General features: G+C 45.8%; 1 protein-coding gene across 1 annotated transcript in view; it reads left to right on the top strand.

The window, feature by feature from the left end:
• Window positions 1-16,916, top strand: part of TGM2 (transglutaminase 2) — a 68,676-nt gene extending 51,760 nt beyond the window's left edge. Inside the window, exons 11-13 of the mRNA XM_073683852.1 lie at window positions 9,705-9,865; window positions 14,551-14,687; window positions 16,419-16,916. Of these exons, the coding sequence (XP_073539953.1) occupies window positions 9,705-9,865; window positions 14,551-14,687; window positions 16,419-16,575 (455 nt within the window). The 3' untranslated portion in view covers window positions 16,576-16,916. The remainder of the gene's footprint in view (window positions 1-9,704; window positions 9,866-14,550; window positions 14,688-16,418) is intronic.
• The last annotated feature ends 3,922 nt before the right edge of the window (window positions 16,917-20,838 follow it).

The following is a 20,838-nucleotide window of genomic DNA, read 5'->3' as shown; positions in this document are numbered from 1 at the left end:
AGGCACTGCCGAGAACCAGCTGACGGTACTGGAACCCGGATGGGTAGCAGAAGGTACCCATGTAAAAAAAAGTTCAAGGCCGCGAGCCGGCCGCAGTTACCAAAACCCACATTCCTACAGGGGGTGCTTGTCCTATTGGCACTATGGAACCAGCCTTCATTGCCAGATCCCGCAGCCCACATAGGAGTCACCTAAACTGCAGGCACCATAGAGTCGGCTAACCCGACCGCAACACGACAGGACAACGCATTGGAGGCAAAGTGACGTTGACACTACCCGGAAACAGCTGGCGTACTGGAACCAGGCTGGGCAGGAGGGAGTACCCGTGCCAAAGACACTGCCGAGAACCAGCTGACGGTACTGGAACCCGGATGGGTAGTAGAAGGTACAAGAGCAAATGGAACTACCGAGGACCAGCTGACGGTACTGGAACCCGGATGGGTAGCAGAAGGTACAAGAGCCAATGGAACTGCCGAAGACCAGCTGACGGTACTGGAACTCTGTTACTAAGCAGGAGGTACCTGTGCCAGAAAGCACTACCAAGAACCAGCAGAATTTGGTGGAACTTGGATACCGAGAGGGAGGCACCTAATCCAAAGGCACTGCCGAGAACCAGCTGACGGTACTGGAACCCGGATGGGTAGTAGAAGGTACAAGAGCAAATGGAACTACCGAGAACCAGCTGGCGGTGCTGGAACCCAGGGTAAATACTAAAAACAGAGTGGAGCCAGAGGTGTAACTGGAGCAAGTTTTAAATCAGTAGTACAGTGGATGTGGACAAAGCAGGAGAATTTGCCGGACACACAGCAGGGGAACAGCTGACGTTACTGAACCCCAATAACACTGGAGCAAGCGTTGACTGTGCAGACAGCACTTCTGAGCAGCAACTAGCGGTATTGGAGCCCAGGGTAAATACTAAAAACAGAGGAGCCAGAGGTGTATTTGGAGGAGGTTTTAAATCAGTAGTACAGTGGATGTGGACAAAGCAGGAGAAATTGCCGTCCGCACAGCAGGGGAACAGCTGACGTTACCGAACCCCAATAACACGGCAGCAAGTGTTGACTGTGCAGACGGCACTTCCGAGCGCCAACTGGCGGTGTTGGAGCTCAGGGATAATACTGAAAACAGAGGAGCCAGAGGTGTATTTGGAGGAGGTTTTAAATCAGTAGTACAGTGGATGTGGACAGAGCAGGAGAAATTGCCGTCCGCACAGCAGGGGAACAGCTGACGTAACTGAACCCCAATAACATGGCAGCAAGTGTTGACTGTGCAGATGGCACTTCCGAGCACCAACTGGCGGTGTTGGAGCTCAGGGATAATACTGAAAACAGAGGAGCCAGAGGTGTAATTGGAGCAACTTTAAAATCTGTAGTAGTGAGAATGTGGACAGAGCAGGAGAAATTGCCGTCCGCACAGCAGGGGAACAGCTGACGTTACCGAACCCCAATAACATGGCAGCAAGTGTTGACTGTGCAGACGGCACTTCCGAGCACCAACTGGCGGTGTTGGAGCTCAGGGATAATACTGAAAACAGAGGAGCCAGAGGTGTATTTGGAGGAGGTTTTAAATCAGTAGTACAGTGGATGTGGACAGAGCAGGAGAAATTGCCGTCCGCACAGCAGGGGAACAGCTGACGTTACTGAACCCCAATAACATGGCAGCAAGTGTTGACTGTGCAGACGGCACTTCCGAGCGCCAACTGGCGGTGTTGGAGCTCAGGGATAATACTGAAAACAGAGGAGCCAGAGGTGTATTTGGAGGAGGTTTTAAATCAGTAGTACAGTGGATGTGGACAGAGCAGGAGAAATTGCCGTCCGCACAGCAGGGGAACAGCTGACGTTACTGAACCCCAATAACACGGCAGCAAGTATTGACTGTGCAGACGGCACTTCCGAGCGCCAACTGGCGGTGTTGGAGCTCAGGGATAATACTGAAAACAGAGGAGCCAGAGGTGTAATTGGAGCAACTTTAAAATCTGTAGTAGTGAGAATGTGGACAGAGCAGGAGAAATTGCCGTCCGCACAGCAGGGGAACAGCTGACGTTACTGAACCCCAATAACACGGCAGCAAGTGTTGACTGTGCAGACGGCACTTCTGAGCGCCAACTGGCGGTGTTGGAGCTCAGGGATAATACTGAAAACAGAGGAGCCAGAGGTGTAATTGAAGCAACTTTAAAATCTGTAGTAGTGAGAATGTGGACAGAGCAGGAGAAATTGTCGTCCGCACAGCAGGGGAACAGCTGACGTTACTGAACCCCAATAACATGGCAGCAAGTGTTGACTGTGCAGACGGCACTTCCGAGCGCCAACTGGCGGTGTTGGAGCTCAGGGATAATACTGAAAACAGAGGAGCCAGAGGTGTATTTGGAGGAGGTTTTAAATCAGTAGTACAGTGGATGTGGACAGAGCAGGAGAAATTGCCGTCCGCACAGCAGGGGAACAGCTGACGTTACTGAACCCCAATAACATGGCAGCAAGTGTTGACTGTGCAGACGGCACTTCCGAGCGCCAACTGGCGGTGTTGGAGCTCAGGGATAATACTGAAAAAAGAGGAGCCAGAGGTGTATTTGGAGGAGGTTTTAAATCAGTAGTACAGTGGATGTGAACAGAGCAGGAGAAATTGCCGTCCGCACAGCAGGGGAACAGCTGACATTACTGAACCCCAATAACACGGCAGCAAGTGTTGACTGTGCAGACGGCACTTCCGAGCGCCAACTGGCGGTGTTGGAGCTCAGGGATAATACTGAAAACAGAGGAGCCAGAGGTGTAATTGGAGCAACTTTAAAATCTGTAGTAGTGAGAATGTGGACAGAGCAGGAGAAATTGCCATCCGCACAGCAGGGGAACAGCTGACGTTACTGAACCCCCAATAACACGGCAGCAAGTGTTGACTGTGCAGACGGCACTTCCGAGCGCCAACTGGCGGTGTTGGAGCTCAGGGATAATACTGAAAACAGAGGAGCCAGAGGTGTAATTGGAGCAACTTTAAAATCTGTAGTAGTGAGAATGTGGACAGAGCAGGAGAAATTGTCGTCCGCACAGCAGGGGAACAGCTGACGTTACTGAACCCCAATAACATGGCAGCAAGTGTTGACTGTGCAGACGGCACTTCCGAGCGCCAACTGGCGGTGTTGGAGCTCAGGGATAATACTGAAAACAGAGGAGCCAGAGGTGTATTTGGAGGAGGTTTTAAATCAGTAGTACAGTGGATGTGGACAGAGCAGGAGAAATTGCCGTCCGCACAGCAGGGGAACAGCTGACGTTACTGAACCCCAATAACACGGCAGCAAGTGTTGACTGTGCAGACGGCACTTCCGAGCGCCAACTGGCGGTGTTGGAGCTCAGGGATAATACTGAAAACAGAGGAGCCAGAGGTGTAATTGGAGCAACTTTAAAATCTGTAGTAGTGAGAATGTGGACAGAGCAGGAGAAATTGCCGTCCGCACAGCAGGGGAACAGCTGACGTTACCGAACCCCAATAACATGGCAGCAAGTGTTGACTGTGCAGACGGCACTTCCGAGCGCCAACTGGCGGTGTTGGAGCTCAGGGATAATACTGAAAACAGAGGAGCCAGAGGTGTATTTGGAGGAGGTTTTAAATCAGTAGTACAGTGGATGTGGACAGAGCAGGAGAAATTGCCGTCCGCACAGCAGGGGAACAGCTGACGTTACTGAACCCCAATAACACGGCAGCAAGTGTTGACTGTGCAGACGGCACTTCCGAGCGCCAACTGGCGGTGTTGGAGCTCAGCGATAATACTGAAAACAGAGGAGCCAGACGTGTAATTGGAGCAACTTTAAAATCTGTAGTAGTGAGAATGTGGACAGAGCAGGAGAAATTGTCGTCCGCACAGCAGGGGAACAGCTGACGTTACTGAACCCCAATAACATGGCAGCAAGTGTTGACTGTGCAGACGGCACTTCCGAGCGCCAACTGGCGGTGTTGGAGCTCAGGGATAATACTGAAAACAGAGGAGCCAGAGGTGTATTTGGAGGAGGTTTTAAATCAGTAGTACAGTGGATGTGGACAGAGCAGGAGAAATTGCCGTCCGCACAGCAGGGGAACAGCTGACATTACTGAACCCCAATAACACGGCAGCAAGTGTTGACTGTGCAGACGGCACTTCCCAGCGCCAACTGGCGGTGTTGGAGCTCAGGGATAATACTGAAAACAGAGGAGCCAGAGGTGTAATTGGAGCAACTTTAAAATCTGTAGTAGTGAGAATGTGGACAGAGCAGGAGAAATTGCCGTCCGCACAGCAGGGGAACAACTGACGTTACTGAACCCCAATAATATGGCAGCAAGTGTTGACTGTGCAGACGGCACTTCCGAGCGCCAACTGGCGGTGTTGGAGCTCAGGGATAATACTGAAAACAGAGAAGCCAGAGGTGTATTTGGAGGAGGTTTTAAATCAGTAGTACAGTGGATGTGGACAGAGCAGGAGAAATTGCCGTCCGCACAGCCGGGGAACAGCTGACGTTACTGAACCCCAATGATACGGCAGCAAGTGTTGACTGTGCAGACGGCACTTCCGAGCGCCAACTGGCGGTGTTGGAGCTCAGGGATTACAGTTCAGGTGGTAGAAACATGAACAGAACAGGAGACCTGGATACTGTTGCCAACCAATTATTTATTCTGGAAGAGGACTGGCAAATTCATGAGAGATCCAGGCCTTGTTCATTTTGAGAAAAGTAAGCCGGTCATCGTTATCGGAGGATAGTCGCATGCGACGGTCTGTTAGTACACCACCTGCGGCACTAAAGACGCGTTCCGATAATACACTAGCAGCAGGGCAAGCTAGCACCTCCAATGCATACTGACTAAGCTCTGGCCATGTATCCAGCTTACAGACCCAAAACTTGAAGGGAGAAGAGCCGTCTGGGAGTACACTAAGAGAGCAAGACATGTAGTCTGTCACCATCTGACGGAAACGTTGCCTCCTGCTGACTGGAGCTGTCTGTGATGGTGTAGACATTTGTGGCGGCGGGGACACAAAACTTTGCCACATTTCGGCCATACTGGTCTTGCCTTGTGCTGAGGCGCTGCTTCTGCTCACTCTTTGTGCAGAGCTTCCTCCACTGCCTCGACTCACTGAGCTGCTTTGTAAAGCACTAGAAGCACTGCTCTCGGTTGGAATGGAGAACATGATGGAATGCACCAGTGCGTCTTGGTACTCCCGCATTTTACGCTCCCGGTTCAACGGTGTTATGAGGCTTTGTAAGTTGTCCCGGTAGCGAGGATCTAGGAGGGTGGACACCCAATAATCAGCCGTGTTGAGAATGTGGGCGATGCGGCGGTCGTTTCTCAGGCACTGCAGCATGAAATCAACCATGTGCTGCAGACTGCCAACTGGCCAAGAAACGCTGTCCCCTGCTTGAGGCGTGATCTCTGCCTGCTCTGCATCACCCCACCCTCACTCTAGATACTGACTACTAGAGCATTGTGTACCTCCCTCCTCTGGACAGATGTCTTCCTCATCCATTGACTCCTCCACATCCTCCTCACAAAGTGTCCCCTGCCTAGGCCTTTGTGAGGAACCACGTTGCGCAGACTGTAGAGAAGCAGATGGCATTTGTGACTCCTCATCCTCCACCTCTTCCAAAACCTCGTCCCTTAGTGCTTGCAGTGTTTTTTCAAGCAGGCAGATAAGGGGGATAGTCATGCTGACTAGTGCATCATCTGCACTCGCCATCCGCGTGGAATAATCGAAGGCACGCAAAACGTGGCAAATGTCCTTCATAGAGGCCCACTCAGTGGTGGTGAAGTGAGAACGGAGCGCACTGCGACTTGTTTGCGCCTGCTGCAGCTGGTACTCCATTACTGCTGCCTGCTGCTCACACAACCTCTCCAACATATGTAACGTTGAATTCCACCTGGTGGGTAGGTCACATATGATGCGATGTTCCGGAAGACGTAATCGGCGCTGCAGAGCTGCAATGCGTGATCTTGCATTGCTGGAACGCCGCAAGTGAGCGCACTCTATGCGGACCTTGTGAAGCAGTGCATCAAGATCCGGATAGTCCCTCAAAAAACTCTGCACGACCAAGTTGAGCACATGTGCCAGACATGGGATGTGAGTGAGGTTGCCTAGGCCCAGAGCTGCCACCAGATTTCGGCCATTGTCACACACTACCATGCCTGGCTGGAGATTCGCTGGCACAAACCACACGTCGCTCTGCTGCTTGATGGCATTCCAGAGCTCCTGCGCTGTGTGGCTTCGATTCCCCAAAGAAATTAATTTTAATACGGCCTGTTGACGTTTGGCCACGGCTGTGCTCATATTGGTCACCATAACAGGTAACCGTTCACGGGTCGATGTGGAGGTAGACCGTGACGGCTCCTGCAGCGCTGATTCAGAGGAACTGGAGTATGAGGAGGAGTCAATGTGTACAGACTGGATTCCTGCAATCCTTGGAGTTGGCAGAACACGTACAGCGCCACTCTCAAGATCTGTACCCGGCTCCACAACATTTACCCAATGGGCAGTGAGGGAAAGGTATCGTCCCTGTCCATGCTTACTGGTCCACTCATCGGTGGTCAGGTGGACCTTGCTACTGACGGCGTTTTGTAGCGCATGTTTAATTTTTCCCTCCACATGATGTTGCAGGGCAGGGACGGCTTGCCTGCTGAAATAAAAACGGCTGGGCACGTTGTATTGTGGGACTGCCAATGCCATAAAGTTACGGAATGTGTCAGTCTCCACCAGCCTGAATGATAGCATTTCAAGGGCCAGTAGTTTAGCAATGCCAGCATTCAGAGCCTGTGCTCGGGGGTGGTTTGCCGAGTATGGGCGCCTTTTCTCCCATGCCTGTGCTAACGATGGCTGTAGACTGGCCTGGGAGTGTGAGGATGACTGGGAAAGTGGTGCTGTGGGTGGAATTACACTGTGTCTCTGTACAACAGTGCCAGAGGTTCTTCCATGGCGATTCTGTGAGGAAGCCGAACCAGCTGTGTGTGAGCTGGAGGAAGAGGCTACAACACGAGCTGAAGAGGTGGCAGGTGGCGCTGTAGGTTGGCCTAGGTCTTCAGTGTGTTTTTGTAACTCCACCACGTGCTTGGTCCGCACATGTTTCCACATATTTGTGGTATTGAGGTTGCTGACACTTTTCCCTCTTTTCACCTTCTAATTACACAGCTTGCATTTGACAAAGCAAATGTCATCTGCAACTGTGTCAAAAAAGGACCAGGCACTGCAAGTCTTGGGAGTGCCCGCTTTGGATTTTGGAAGAGCCTTGCTCCTAATGGGTGCCGAAGTGGAGGCTACAGGCAACCAAGTCTGCCCCCTCCCTCTCCCTCCTTTTTGGGCTGATCGGGGAATCTCTTCCTCAGAGCTGCTCCCACCACCTTCCTGTCCCTCACGCCATGATGGGTCAAGGACCTCATCATCTACACCACCCTCTTCAAACAACTGCTTCTCCTGGGTAGTCTCGACAGCACAGTACGCACCAGAAAGTGGCACCTGAGTCTCATCATCAAATGCGTACTGAGGTGTGCTGCTGACCATAGGCACTGGCCCACCCGCCTCTTCAGATTCAGAGAGACAAAACGGTTGCGCATCACTGCATACTACCTCTTCTTCAAATTCTCGAATTCTGCTTGGCTGGCCCCCTCTTTCCAAGCCAAGAGATTCAGAGAACAGAAGTAGAGATGGCTCCTGTCCAGGGGCTCTCTGACTGCCTGGGCAATTTGGCAGGTGGTGAAGAGACAGATGGGTGCTCTTCAGTGCTCAGGACCTGAGAGGATCTGGAACTAATTGAAGTCGATGCGTTAGCTGCCATCCATCCGACAACGGCTTCAATTTGGTCCTCCCGAAGCAGTGGGGTACGGCTAGCTCCTACAAAGCTGCGCATAAAGTACTGTTCCCTGGTAAAACTGGGGGATGCTGAGTCAGTGGTGCCCGCAGCAGGCACAGAATCCCCACGTCCTCTCCCTGCAGGCACAGAATCCTCATGTCCTCTCCCTGCAGAAACTCCACGCCCACGACCACATGCCTTACTCCCTGCCTTCTTCATCTTGGTAGACTGATAAAGATAGGCAGAAAAGTACTAAGGGCTTAGTGTGCTTATTCCTGAACAGCTGCTAACAGGTATAAGAAACACTAATTTTATAAAGTGTGGACTAGACTTTAATATGCGCTAATGTGGCCTACACAACTGTAAAGTGGAGTGTTTGGTGAACTTTATTTAGGTTTTTTTTGTCACAAAAAGACACTGGATGTGCCTAAAGATGTAATAGCGATAGTATCACAAACTTTTTGTAGCTATTACAATGTAGGAAGGTAACCTACAATGCAATAGATGAGGCTACAAAAAATAGGCTAATACTAATCTGGCTGGGGCTGCAGGGCCCAATGCTGCAGAAAGGCTCCTCTAACTACTCCTATATAGTGTGTTTGGAACCAGTTTAGCTGAATACGGATGGAACCACCACACTAATAGGAGAAATCAGGAAAAATTATGAATTGGCAAAAAAGGACAATGTATGAGGCAGTGACACACACTGAGCGCACTATAACCAGACGTGGTTGAAGCACACACTACAGGGTGAGCTGCACTCACACACCAGACCTTGCAGACAGCGGTGAACAGTGCAGATGCAGAGCACTGTGCACTAGCGCTGCAAGACCAAAAAAATTTCTCTATCTACTCCTATATAGTGTGTTTGGAACCAATTTAGCTGAATACGGATGGAACCACCACACTAATAGGAGATATCAGGAAAAATTATGAATTGGCAAAAAAGGACAATGTATGAGGCAGTGACACACACTAAGTGCACTACAACCAGACGTGGCTGAAGCACACACTACAGGGTGAGCTGCACTCACACACACAGACCTTGCAGAAAGCGGTGAACAGCACAGAGAACTGTGCACTAGTGCTGCAAGGCACAGCGATTTATAAAGTAGCTTGGGTAAAGCAGAATAGACCAAATAGGTAGCTAAAACTGTCCCTCAGAACAACAGCGTCCTATCCCTAACTGAATTCACAGCAGAGTGAGCTCAAAATGGCGGCGGCGGCTTTTATAGTGCATCATGACATCATTTCAGCAGCCAATCACAGCCATGCCATTAGTTAACATGCCTACATGCCTAACAGGATGTGCCCACACTTCTTAGGATCCTCATTGGCTGAATAAAATGAAAATGGCTCATTGCATTATGGGAACTTCCGATTCCGGTATACGATACTGCAAAAGTATCGGAATTAAGTATCGGAATTCCTATACCGCGAATATCGGCCGATACCCGATATTTCAGTATCGGAATGCTCAACACTAGTCACGTGACAACAATTAATGGTTCTTATCTGCTGATGTCATGTGCATGACACAGGGATCCTCCTCGCATCATCTATAATGTACAGTACACATAAAAATGACTAGACCATAGACTAAAATCTTAAGAGGGTTTCTCACGTGAAGCAGTGCAGTCTAACTCATTCAGAGTTTTGGTGGGTTTTTTTGTAACTAATTTTTCCAGCATGCCCCTTCATCAAGACTGGCGTGGACAATGCTGGTGTTGAGTAATTGGGCCCATAGGTTTTTGGGAAGACCAATGCCCCATATCTTTTAAGACCCTTGCAATGCTACTGCTGTTATGTAATTGTCAAGATGTTCTTGTATAATTCCTTTTAAATATGTTTTTTTTCTTAATTTTATACATTTACATTGGTTCACTGACTATTTATGTTCTTTACTGTCAGATAATACCGTGCCTCTGAAGATTCTCTATGAGGATTATGGCAGCAGTCTGACCCAGGACAACACGATCAAAGTGGTGGCTCTTCTCCATGACAATTCTAATAATGATATTCTTCTTGCTGTGAGAGACATTTATGTGAAGAACCCTGACGTCAAAGTGAGGGTAAGTCTGAATGAAATAAAGCACATGTATCATTGTTGATTTATACACTCAGCCTGGTAAGAATATTAAGATCCATTATGAATTATTATTAACATTCCGTAACTCATAGTTTTTATAGTGTGAGCTTATTCCACCCAGAGTGTATCTACTCACGAGAGAAGCTGTCATCATTGGTGGCAGGAAGCCATAGAAAGGCAATAAATGGGGTACGCTGGGACTTAACGGTGTTAGGCAATGTGCAGTGAAAACAAGCTATCTGGATCAATCTGCTCACATCTATATTCCCTATGTGGTCATGAACAAGGTCATGTAGCCAAAATGTTGCCCCATTGTTCTACACAGATATTCTGCTGATATTACATAAAATTTCTAATTTTGTTTGGAGTATGGAGTGCCTTGGTTTTCTGTTCTACACTTCTATCCACAGGATAAGTGACAACTTATTGATCACAGCCCCATAGAGACTGAATGGAGCAGCAGTCGGGCATCCAAAGTGACATTCCATTTTGTTACGGGGATAAAGATTCCTCACTCTGCTGATCAGTGTGGGTCCTTAGCAGACCCCCAACAATCAATAAGTTATCAACTACCCTGCCCATACTGTAGGTGTTAACTATTTTTTAACAAGACAATTCCTTTACCTTTAATAATGATGATCTATCCTCAGGATAGGTCATCAATGTTTGGTGGATTTCTAACCTCCAGGACCACCACATCAGCACAATGATGCAACATCTGATGTTACAGCCAACCATGTTTCCTGTGATAAACTTCGGCACTCCAGTATATGAAATATGCAGAATTTTTTTTTTATTAATCACATGTGCCCCTTGTTTCACAAAACAGGACATAAGCCCTTGATATAAACCAACGTTTCGACCTTTGGATCGGTCTTTTTCAAGGTCATCACAGTTTGGGAATGCTGCTTAAAGCAGAATTGGAGTTAAAGGAAAATCGTTGCTTCCTGTGCCTGAGGTGGAAATGGACCGGGCTACACGTGTAGACCCCCATGACTGAAAGCGGAACGCTGCCGGGAAGAATGAACTTAATTTCCTCTCGGCAGCAGGCTTCTAAGTGCGGGTGCCGGGCTGGTTCAAAACGCTTTTAACCTGCAGATTACCCTGCACTTTTCATGTGACAAGTTCAATTTATGTGTTTCACACTCACCATTGACCAGTTTGATACTGAAGGAGAACTGACTATACAATGGTGGGCTGCCTGCTAGCCATAGCCTAGAGAGCACAACATGGAACCATTAGTCCTGTATTGTAGGCTTTTTAAATAGGTGAATAAAGAGTTTTTGGAAGGTGCCCAAATGGTCCCAGGATACAACAATTGTCTGAAGATGGTACAATGATGGCACTAATGATGATATGGTTCTAATGAGGATGGGGCAGAGCTATAGTGTGCACAGTATTGTGGAGAAATATCTCCTGGCTTGTATAATATACAGATCCACTGTGCAATAATCACAAATGTATTAAAATGGTGATGATATTTGGGCTAGGAACAGATGAATACATCTCCCTCTTCTGTATAGTACCTCAGCCTAAGCTATCAGGTGCAATACTGAACAAGCATGGGATCCTTTTGTTAGACTCTGGGCTTTCCATACAAAATCACTTTGTCAAGTTGACATAGATTTCACAAAAGGAGCCAAAACAATAATTATGATGCCTTAGGAATTAAATAGTCCATATATATATGGAATAAAAGAAGGAAAAATGCAGCACAAGCAAACAAATTGTAAATAGGTGGGTGCCCGTCCTCCAGGTAAATACCAAACCTTCTTACATATGAAAAAAATAGTAGAAACAGCACTCCAAAAAATAGATGATTTATTAGCTCAGCAAGAGCTGTGGCAATGTTTCGGCTAGATACAGCCTTTTTCAAGCAAAGAAAAAGGCTGTATCTAGCCGAAACGTTGCCACAGCTCTTGCTGAGCTAATAAATCATCTATTTTTTGGAGTGCTGTTTCTACTATTTTTTCATATATATATATATATATATATATATATATATATATCTCATATATATATATATATAGTACAGACCAAAAGTTTGGACACACCTCATTTAAAGATTTGTCTGTCTTTTCATGACTTTGAAAATTGTACGTTCACACTGAAGGCATCAAAACTATGAATTAACACATGTGGAATTATATACTTAACAAAAAAGTGTGAAACAACTGAAAATAAGTCTTATATTCTAGGTTCTTCAAAGTAGCCACCTTTTGCTTTGATGACGGCTTTGCACACTCTTGGCATTCTCTTGTTGAGCTTCAAGAGGTAGTCACCGGAAATGGTTTTCACTTCACAGGTGTGCCCTGTCAGGTTTAATAAGTGGGATTTCTTGCCTTATAAATGGGGTTGGGACCATCAGTTGTGTTGTGCAGAAGTCAGCTGATAGTCCTACTGAATAGACTGTAGAATTTGTATTATGGCAAGAAAAAAGCAGCTATGTATAGAAAAATAAGTGGCCATCATTACTTTAAGAAATGAAGGTCAGTCAGTACGAAAAATTGGGCAAACTTTGAATGTGTCCCCAAGTGCAGTTGCAAAAACCATCAAGCGCTACAAAGAAACTGGCTCACATGAGGACCGCCCCAGGAAAGGAAGACCAAGAGTCACCTCTGCTTCTGAGGATAAGTTTATCCGAGTCACCAGCCTCAGAAATCGCAGGTTAACAGCAGCTCAGATTAGAGACCAGGTCAATGCCACACAGAGTTCTAGCAGCAGACACATCTCTTCAACAACTGTTAAGAGGAGACTTTGTGCAGCAGGCCTTCATGGTAAAATAGCTGCTAGGAAACCACTGCTAAGGACAGGCAACAAGCAGAAGAGACTTGTTTAAGCTAAAGAACACAAGGAATGGACATTAGACCAGTGGAAATCTGTGCTTTGGTTTGATGAGTCCAAATTTGAGATCTTTGGTTCCAACCACCGTGTCTTTGTGCGACGCAGAAAAGGTGAACAGATGGACTCTACATGCCTGGTTCCCACCGTGAAGCATGGAGGAGGAGGTGTGATGGTGTGGGGGTGCTTTGCTGGTGACACTGTTGGGGATTTATTCAAAATTGAAGGCATACTGAACCAGCATGGCTACCACAGCATCTTGCATCGGCATGCTATTCCGGTTTGTGTTTAGTTGGACCATCATTTATTTTTCAACAGGACAATGACCGCAAACACACCTCCAGGCTGTGTAAGGGCTATTTGACCAAGAAGGAGAGTTATGGGGTGCTACGCCAGATGACCTGGCCTGCACAGTCACCAGACCTGAAGCCAATCGAGATGGTTTGGGGTGAGCTGGACCGCAGAGTGAAGGCAAAAGGGCCAACAAGTGCTAAGCATCTCTGGGAACTCCTTCAAGATTGTTGGAAGACCTTTTCCGGTGACTACCTCTTGAAGCTCATCAAGAGAATGCCAAGAGTGTGCAAAGCAGTCATCAAAGCAAAAGGTGGCTACTTTGAAGAACCTAGAATATAAGACATATTTTCAGTTGTTTCACACTTTTTTGTTAAGTATATAATTCCACATGTGTTAATTCATAGTTTTGATGCCTTCAGTGTGAATGTACAATTTTCATAGTCATGAAAATACAGGAAAATTTTAAATGAGAAGGTGTGTCCAAAGTTTTGGTCTGTACTGTGTGTATATATATATATATATATATATTTATATATATATATATATATATATATATATATATATATATATATATATATATATATATATATATATATATATATAATCTATGTGTGTGTGTGTGTCAAGGTGCAGCAGCTGAGTCTGCCTGGTCACAAACAGTAAGGTGGCAGCAATTGACAGCTGCCTTCCTACACTGAAAAAAAAAAAAAATATATATACTGTTTGTGACCAGGCAGACTCAGCTGCTGCAACTGTGCGGTCATCTTGACATAGAGCATTTACCAACCATTGGTTTGGGTGGGATGTTCTGGATAAACTCTCGATCAGATCCCCAGGAGGACACGTACAGTGTGTTTTTGTAGTGGATATGTTTACACATGTTTCTTACATTATAGATCAGAATTTCCTGCTGGTTCATGACGTCACTAATCCGTGTAATGACCCAAATCAAGCTGTGGATTTGCTCTGCAGGGACTGAACTGAGCAGCTTCAGATGTTCTGATGACTGAATTTGGCAGATCCCTCTAGTCTTAGAAGAGTGACATAATTCTGTTATACTGCGTTTTTTAGCTCTTACCCATGTCTAACATTAAGGGTCACATCATTGAGACTGTCTATCAACAACCTATTTCTATGTAGCAACATCTTGGAAGATCTCTTAATAAAGAGTTATAGCCACATTGAATAAGCATGTGCGGGGCACTGATGTGAAGCTGTGATTCAAGGATACAGATTGTCTATCATAACCATTGCGCTCGTTATTTTGTACAGTATTCCCAAACTTTCCATTTACAGCTGAAATTCTAGTTAGGCTTTCTTCACTCAGCACAGAGATTAAGTTGGCTGCTCTATCCCTGTAGCTAAATGCACATAGTGGTTTCATCCAAAAAAAAACCCTACCGCCATCCAAATTATTGTCACAAAAAAACGCTTTTTTAGGCTTAACTTGCTGGAAAATGTATATTAGTAAAGTTCGCCAAAACTGAAAATTGAAAGTAACTCGACTAAACGGACCCTCCATTATTTTACCAGGTACTGGGGGAGCCCAAACAACAGAGGAAGCTGGTGGCTGAGATTTCCATGAAGAATCCTTTATCAGAACCCCTGGTTGGATGTAGCTTCACTGTGGAGGGAGCCGGTCTGACTGATGGACCTGTAGTTAAGGAACTGTAAGTATGGCAAAGCGTTTGGTCATGGCAACGTGTGTGGCATCTGAATCTAGAACACTTAGCCATTGACTATTTCATGGGATTGCACCTGTTTATACCCGAAAGCTTTAACTTTAGTTCTCAAACGCTACATTATTCTTGTCCATGAGCTGAGTTTTAAGTGAGGGAGAGTAAGTTACAATTACTAACCGCGCTAACAATAGTTTTAGGCAAGTGTGGGCAAAGTAATCTTGACCAAATCACCTACATCATTTGCTTAAATGAAGCCCCAAAGTCACAATGAACCTTCACCATACTTCACTGTTGCCTGCAGGCACTCATTATTACACTGCACTCCAGCCCTTTGGCAAACTGCCTTCTGTTACAGCCAAATATTTCATATTTTCACTCATTACTCCAGAGCACCTTCTCTCATTTTTCTGCACCTTCTCCTATGTTTTTGTGCATAGTTGAGTCGCTTGGCCTCGTTTCCAGTATGAAGGTCCCACAGCCCAGCTTTACATGGTATGATGGCCCTACAACCCCCAAATACATGGTATGCTGGCCCCACAGCCCTCCTACACATGGAATGCTGGCCCCACAGCCCCCCTACACATGGAATGCTGGCCCCACAGCCCCCCTACACATGGAATGCTGGCTCCATAACATCCCCAGTCCACAGTATGATTGCCCAACAGCGCTTTCTGACACAGTATAATGCTCCCACGTATCCTCTATATGCAGTATGATGGTCCCACAGCTCCCCACAGCATAATGCCCTCACACACTCATTAAATGCAGGATGATATCCCCATTGTCCCTCTGTGATCAGTAACCTATACACCGTATGACGGCTCCAAAGCTGCCTACACACAGTATGATGGGCCACAGCCTCCTTATACACATTGTGAGGCCCTCATAGCCTTCACAAATAATGACCAACAAAATAATTTAAAAAAAACTACTTACCTAGCCACGTTCCACCAATGCTTTTCAGTGTGGACTGAGGCTCTGCACAGAAGGCGTGATATAGTGACGTCATAGTGCCTGTAAAATGCTGCATCGGGCCTCACACACACAAAATGAATGGCGGAAAAGGGAGCGGTCAGCCCTCTCCTCCACCATCTCCAACTGAGCATGCAGATACCATTAAAATCCAGAGGTCGGGTGGGGGGCCTGTGCCATTCATTACTAGACCCTTCACCCTACTCATGGGTCCCATAGTGGCCGCGTGGTCTGCTATTATGGACATTACGCTTCTGACTACCTTGTGTCTTGATTTTGTGCTCAGTTTCATATCCTTACTCAGCTTTAAGCCTCCAACACATCAGTTTCTGATAAGGTAATGACTGTTTCAAACTAGACTAGATATGAAAATGATGATCATTATCACTTGTTTGGTATAATTTCTTACTCATACACCTGGCTATAATCCTGCAAAATCCCCAATTTTGTGCAAATGTACCTAGAAGAATTGATGCTTTTTATGCTGTTTTAAAGGCAAAGGCTGATTTTGATTTAGGTTTCTCTTCTGCTCATTCATTTTGCACTTTGAGTTTATTTTTATCAGTGAACACTTTTTATTTTTTAAAGCATTCTTAGTATTTTTTCCACACCTGCCTAAAACTTTTGCACAATACTGTATATGTGTGTGTATATATAAGGTATATGTATTTTTTTTTCTAATTATGACCAACCCCTTTAAACGTAAACACATTATATTGCAACAAACCTTTAATTTTATGGTTACAGAGACTGTCCTATAGATCCAGGGCAAGATGCCAAAGTACGGGTGGAACTCATTCCCCAGCTCTCTGGACTTCGCAAGCTAGCGGTGAATTTTGAAAGTGACCGCCTACAAGGGGTGAAAGGTTATAAGAATATCATCATAGCTCCTCTTCCAAAGTGAAGGATGCCGTAGCCTTACAATCGAGGAGACTAATCCTCACCAACAGCACATGTTACATACCAGTCCTATAATGTGAGAAAACCTATTACGTAAGGAGCCATATTTACAAGTATACACTTCGGCTCTGAATCTTGAGACGTGCACTGTGCATTATAAAGTGTTTGGCCTAGGAGTCAGGATATCCAGCGTTTTAAGGAAATATAGTGTCTAAAGCTCCTGCCGCTTTTTGTAATCTGTAAGCTCTATGAATATTCTGTTTTATATTGAAGGGGGGAGATTTGTTACTATGATATTGTAAATAACACTTTGTATCCAGACATTAAAAGATCATTTATACAGAAGTGACAAGGAATCTTCTCGTGTCTTGTTTTCACTAGTCCTGACCTTTTGATTGCTCTTTCTAGCTATAGTGTTCCTGGAAGATGTGTGATAATATGAGCCAGGTCTGGGACGCAGTCCACTTGGACGCGCATGCTACCAGAAAGCTTGGCTCCTGTAAAACACAAGCGCGCGTTTTGGACGGCCTTGTTTATTAGAAACCTTGATGTTGATCCAGAATAAATCCTCCACAGCCACAAAGCGTCAGCAGTGCTCATCGGTAGTGCACAGGGTCAAGTCTAACCACTGAGAGATGCATAATGTTTTTAGGGCTCATTCAGACGTCTGTGATTTTTCTCACGTGCTAAAAAAAACAGTCCGAATTTTATAATTTTTTTTATCAAGTTTTTATTTTCAGTTTCATCAGCTTGTCTCATATGGAGGAAAAAAAGACAGTTTCTCAATATTCTCCTATCAAACAGTCTGTGAAAAATGGACCGCACATGAATGGCATCTGAGTGCTGTCTGACAATAATTGGATGGTTTGGGTTCGGGAAACCTTTTTTGCAAACATACTATTATGGCATTTTGTGTAAATAGTGAGGAGTCCCATATTTGGGAGTATTTGGGACCTTTGTCTATTACATGGATAAGGCTAAGTGCAAGCAGCAGTTGTGCCTACTGTCGGGCCTATGTGTTTATAAGGTGTACAACCAGCAGTGAACGTAATGTACTGTAGGTGAATCTCGGATTTAAAAAAAAAAAGGGAAACTTGGAGTATACTATTTTTTTTTCTTTCATAGTGGCCCTTTTGTATAGGAAAAAGCAGTCTGCAACACTTTTCCATTCAGTTGAATAAACAATATGTAGAAAGAAGCCAAAAGGACAGTCTTTTGGCCTCGTCTCATTTATGGGGTCCTGTGAAAACAGGAGCTTTATCTTGGCTGTCAAAAGTGGAGTTATGAGTTATACAGATCAAAGGCTGGGGGCACTGGATCACTGCCAGCCTCTCCTGCTGTGAACTGGTAAATGATGCAGGTTATCTGATGAAGAGCAGACATGGAGTGTGTACACAGAGTAATTAAGCTGTCAATGTTGGATAGCGATTTTGCACAGTAGATATATCCCTGTATGTCCCCACTGGCACATAGGTGCTAAACGCTAGGGTGTCAATGCTTTCACCTTCTGGAGCCACTTTGTCTGTACTCCACAGACAAGATACAGTAAAACAATATTTCAAGGTTTTTTCTAATTATATTTATTGTTTTACATAATCCATGAATATATCCATGATCATGGAGACGATTTGCATCTGTGGGTGAAATTGCAAAAATTTTGGTAGTTAGCAACCCACAGGAGTGCAAAATCTCCCTGAATTATTGATAAATCATATTCATCTGTAGTATGTTTAGAATACTTGAAGGATGTTCAGTAAGATGACAGCCATATTGTTTTTGTAGGAGGTTTCTGGGGGAAAATATGGTCCACAGCAGAAATGAGGGCTAAAACTGGATTATAATCAAATCTAATCAGCTGTCCCCTTCTTACCTCGCCGAAGGGAGAAGTAAGGGGTCTGGCAAGACTCTTTTATAACATCATCTAAAGATTATCCGTGTCAGACCCCAGGAGAAGCAACGAGTAATGCAGATGTCCGTATTTCACACAGTGTTTTCCTCTGCCAGAACCTCTCACTGATACATTTTATGAATTGTATCTGTATTTTATTCCTTTTTATTTCATACTGTTTTTGCTTCTATGTATGTATTTTTATTATTTCACCTTTTGTAACCCTTTATTAAGCACTTTACTACTTTTTGTATATAGAATCAAAAATTTTACAACTTTTTCACTTGTTGCTCTAACATACCCATGATGTTGAGGGGCAAAAGTAGCTTGGTTGTGTTACCTTGAAGCCACAGTGCAAATAGTGAACTGTTCAGAAACTTGGGAAAGCTGGGTGTGTATATGTACCAGTGTGTTGCCAAGCGCAGGCCTCTCGCTGGCCTGGTAAAACAGCGAGTGGTGGCAGTGTAAAGTGTGGCGTAGATGTGGGGGATTATCTGTGCGGTGCGCTTAGCCTATTACGATGGTGTGTGGACTAGTGAGTGGGAAGCAGAATCCCCCTCTATGGCACGTGAGTGGTGTTCATGCACTACTTCAATGCATATGCCAGTGTCATGATCACAAGGTATGCCCGTACATGACTGTGACTGCCCGTGGATGTGTGCCATGTAACGTTTCAGTTTCCCTGTGGTGACACTGTAGTAGAAATGAACTCTTGCTTCCAGGTTTCCTTGCAAATTATTAAATCTGATTGATTTATTCATCAAGGACTCTTAACACAGGGATTATCCAGTGTGGACAATCCCTTTGTAACATCCCTGGCAGCGTGCTGGCAGGGCTTACCATCTCCCTCCATGCAAGACCGCCAACTTACCTACCAGTCCAGGCTGCACACTATGCTCCTTTACCTGCTGTGTGCATGTCTCTTGTCTACTGGCTTAGGGCGGCGGCGCTGGCACTTCCTGATTCTTAAAGTTACAGTGTGCGAAGTCCTAATGCGTCCCCAGCCTATTGCTGTGTGTCACTGGATACTTAAACCTCCTCCACCCAGTGGGAGGTGCCTGAGAAACACTTTCTTTCAGTGTGTTCTGTGCAACTGAGTTGCCAGGTCCTGTCCTGTATCTTGTCTGTTTCCGCCATCCTGGGGGCTGAGTACCCAGGCCCGTTACCTGTATCTGTGACTTCTAGTCTATTTCCGCCACCCTGGTGGCTGAATGCCCAGGCTCGTTCCTGTCTGAACTGTGTCCTATCCCGTTTCCTGTTTGTCTCTATGTCCGATCCTTTCCTTTTCCTGCAGTGTCTGAACCAGTACCTAACTCCTACTCGTTGTCTCTGTACTTCTGTTTGTGAGTTTTGTGTCCACTAGCTACTTCATAGCAAGTACCTTGTGTGTATCTGGTTCTGCTTGTCCCATTTCCCTCCCTCCGTATCTACCTCCTGTGTTCTAGCTATCTTCCTGTGTTTCCCTGTCTGTTCTATGTGAACAGAGCCCTGTCCTGTCCTCCGCACCTGCGGCTCTGCTCCGCTCGGCCTGTCCTCCGCACCTGCGGCTCTGCTCCGCTCGGCCTGTCTTCTGCACCTGCGGCTCTGCTCCGCTCGGCCTGTCCTCCGCACCTGCGACTTTGCTCCTGTATACCAGCCGTGCCTGCCAGTTCCTGCATTCCCCGTTGTGGGTCAACAACTGTGACCGGGTTCTGACTTGGAGTAGCACCTGGGCCACCTCCCTCGTCCCTCCTCAGACCACGGAGTCGATTAAGCCGTGGTCGGATCTGGCGAGGCCCCTAGTCACTCTCCTCCAGGCACTCCTCGGTTCGTGGCCCAGTGGGACTACTAACCACGCTCATGCCAAACATTCCGGGCGTGAGCGTAACACCCTTTAATTTAGTGCAATCTATCTGTTCTCCCTTCATTTCAAAATGCCAAAATATGCTGACTACCTGTTCTTTTATGTTTGTGTTTTGTTCTTTTATGGTATTATCGACAGTTAAGTATTTTTGTGAGCTGTGATGAATTGCTAGTAATTGCTAGATTCGATTCCTAACAACCTCATTTATCACATTAATTTTTAGCACAGAACACGTTCATAATGAAAAATATACATGTGAATTAAAGATTTAGGAAGGTAAAAAAAGGGATGTGACCTTCTGTGTGAAAACAGGATACAGGTGAGTCACTGAGAGAATAGCTCCAGTCAACTAAAGGTTAGCGCTGCTTAATAACTCGATGGTCCTAGGTGAACCTGGAATAACATATTAGTCCCTTCCCTTCATAAATTCCTTGTCCTCGTAATTCTTTTGCCAAAAGTACTTTGCATGTTAAGCAAGTTAGACAAATATTTTGTAAAAGTTATATTCTTTAGTCATTTTATTAGCATTTTGGGGT

This window comes from Phyllobates terribilis, unplaced genomic scaffold (genome assembly GCF_046119375.1).
Source record: "Phyllobates terribilis strain yellow unplaced genomic scaffold, ASM4611937v1 Scaffold_5__5_contigs__length_657084704, whole genome shotgun sequence".
Classification (NCBI taxonomy): Eukaryota; Metazoa; Chordata; class Amphibia; order Anura; family Dendrobatidae; genus Phyllobates; species Phyllobates terribilis.
This window is presented reverse-complemented; position numbering and strand designations above follow the sequence as displayed.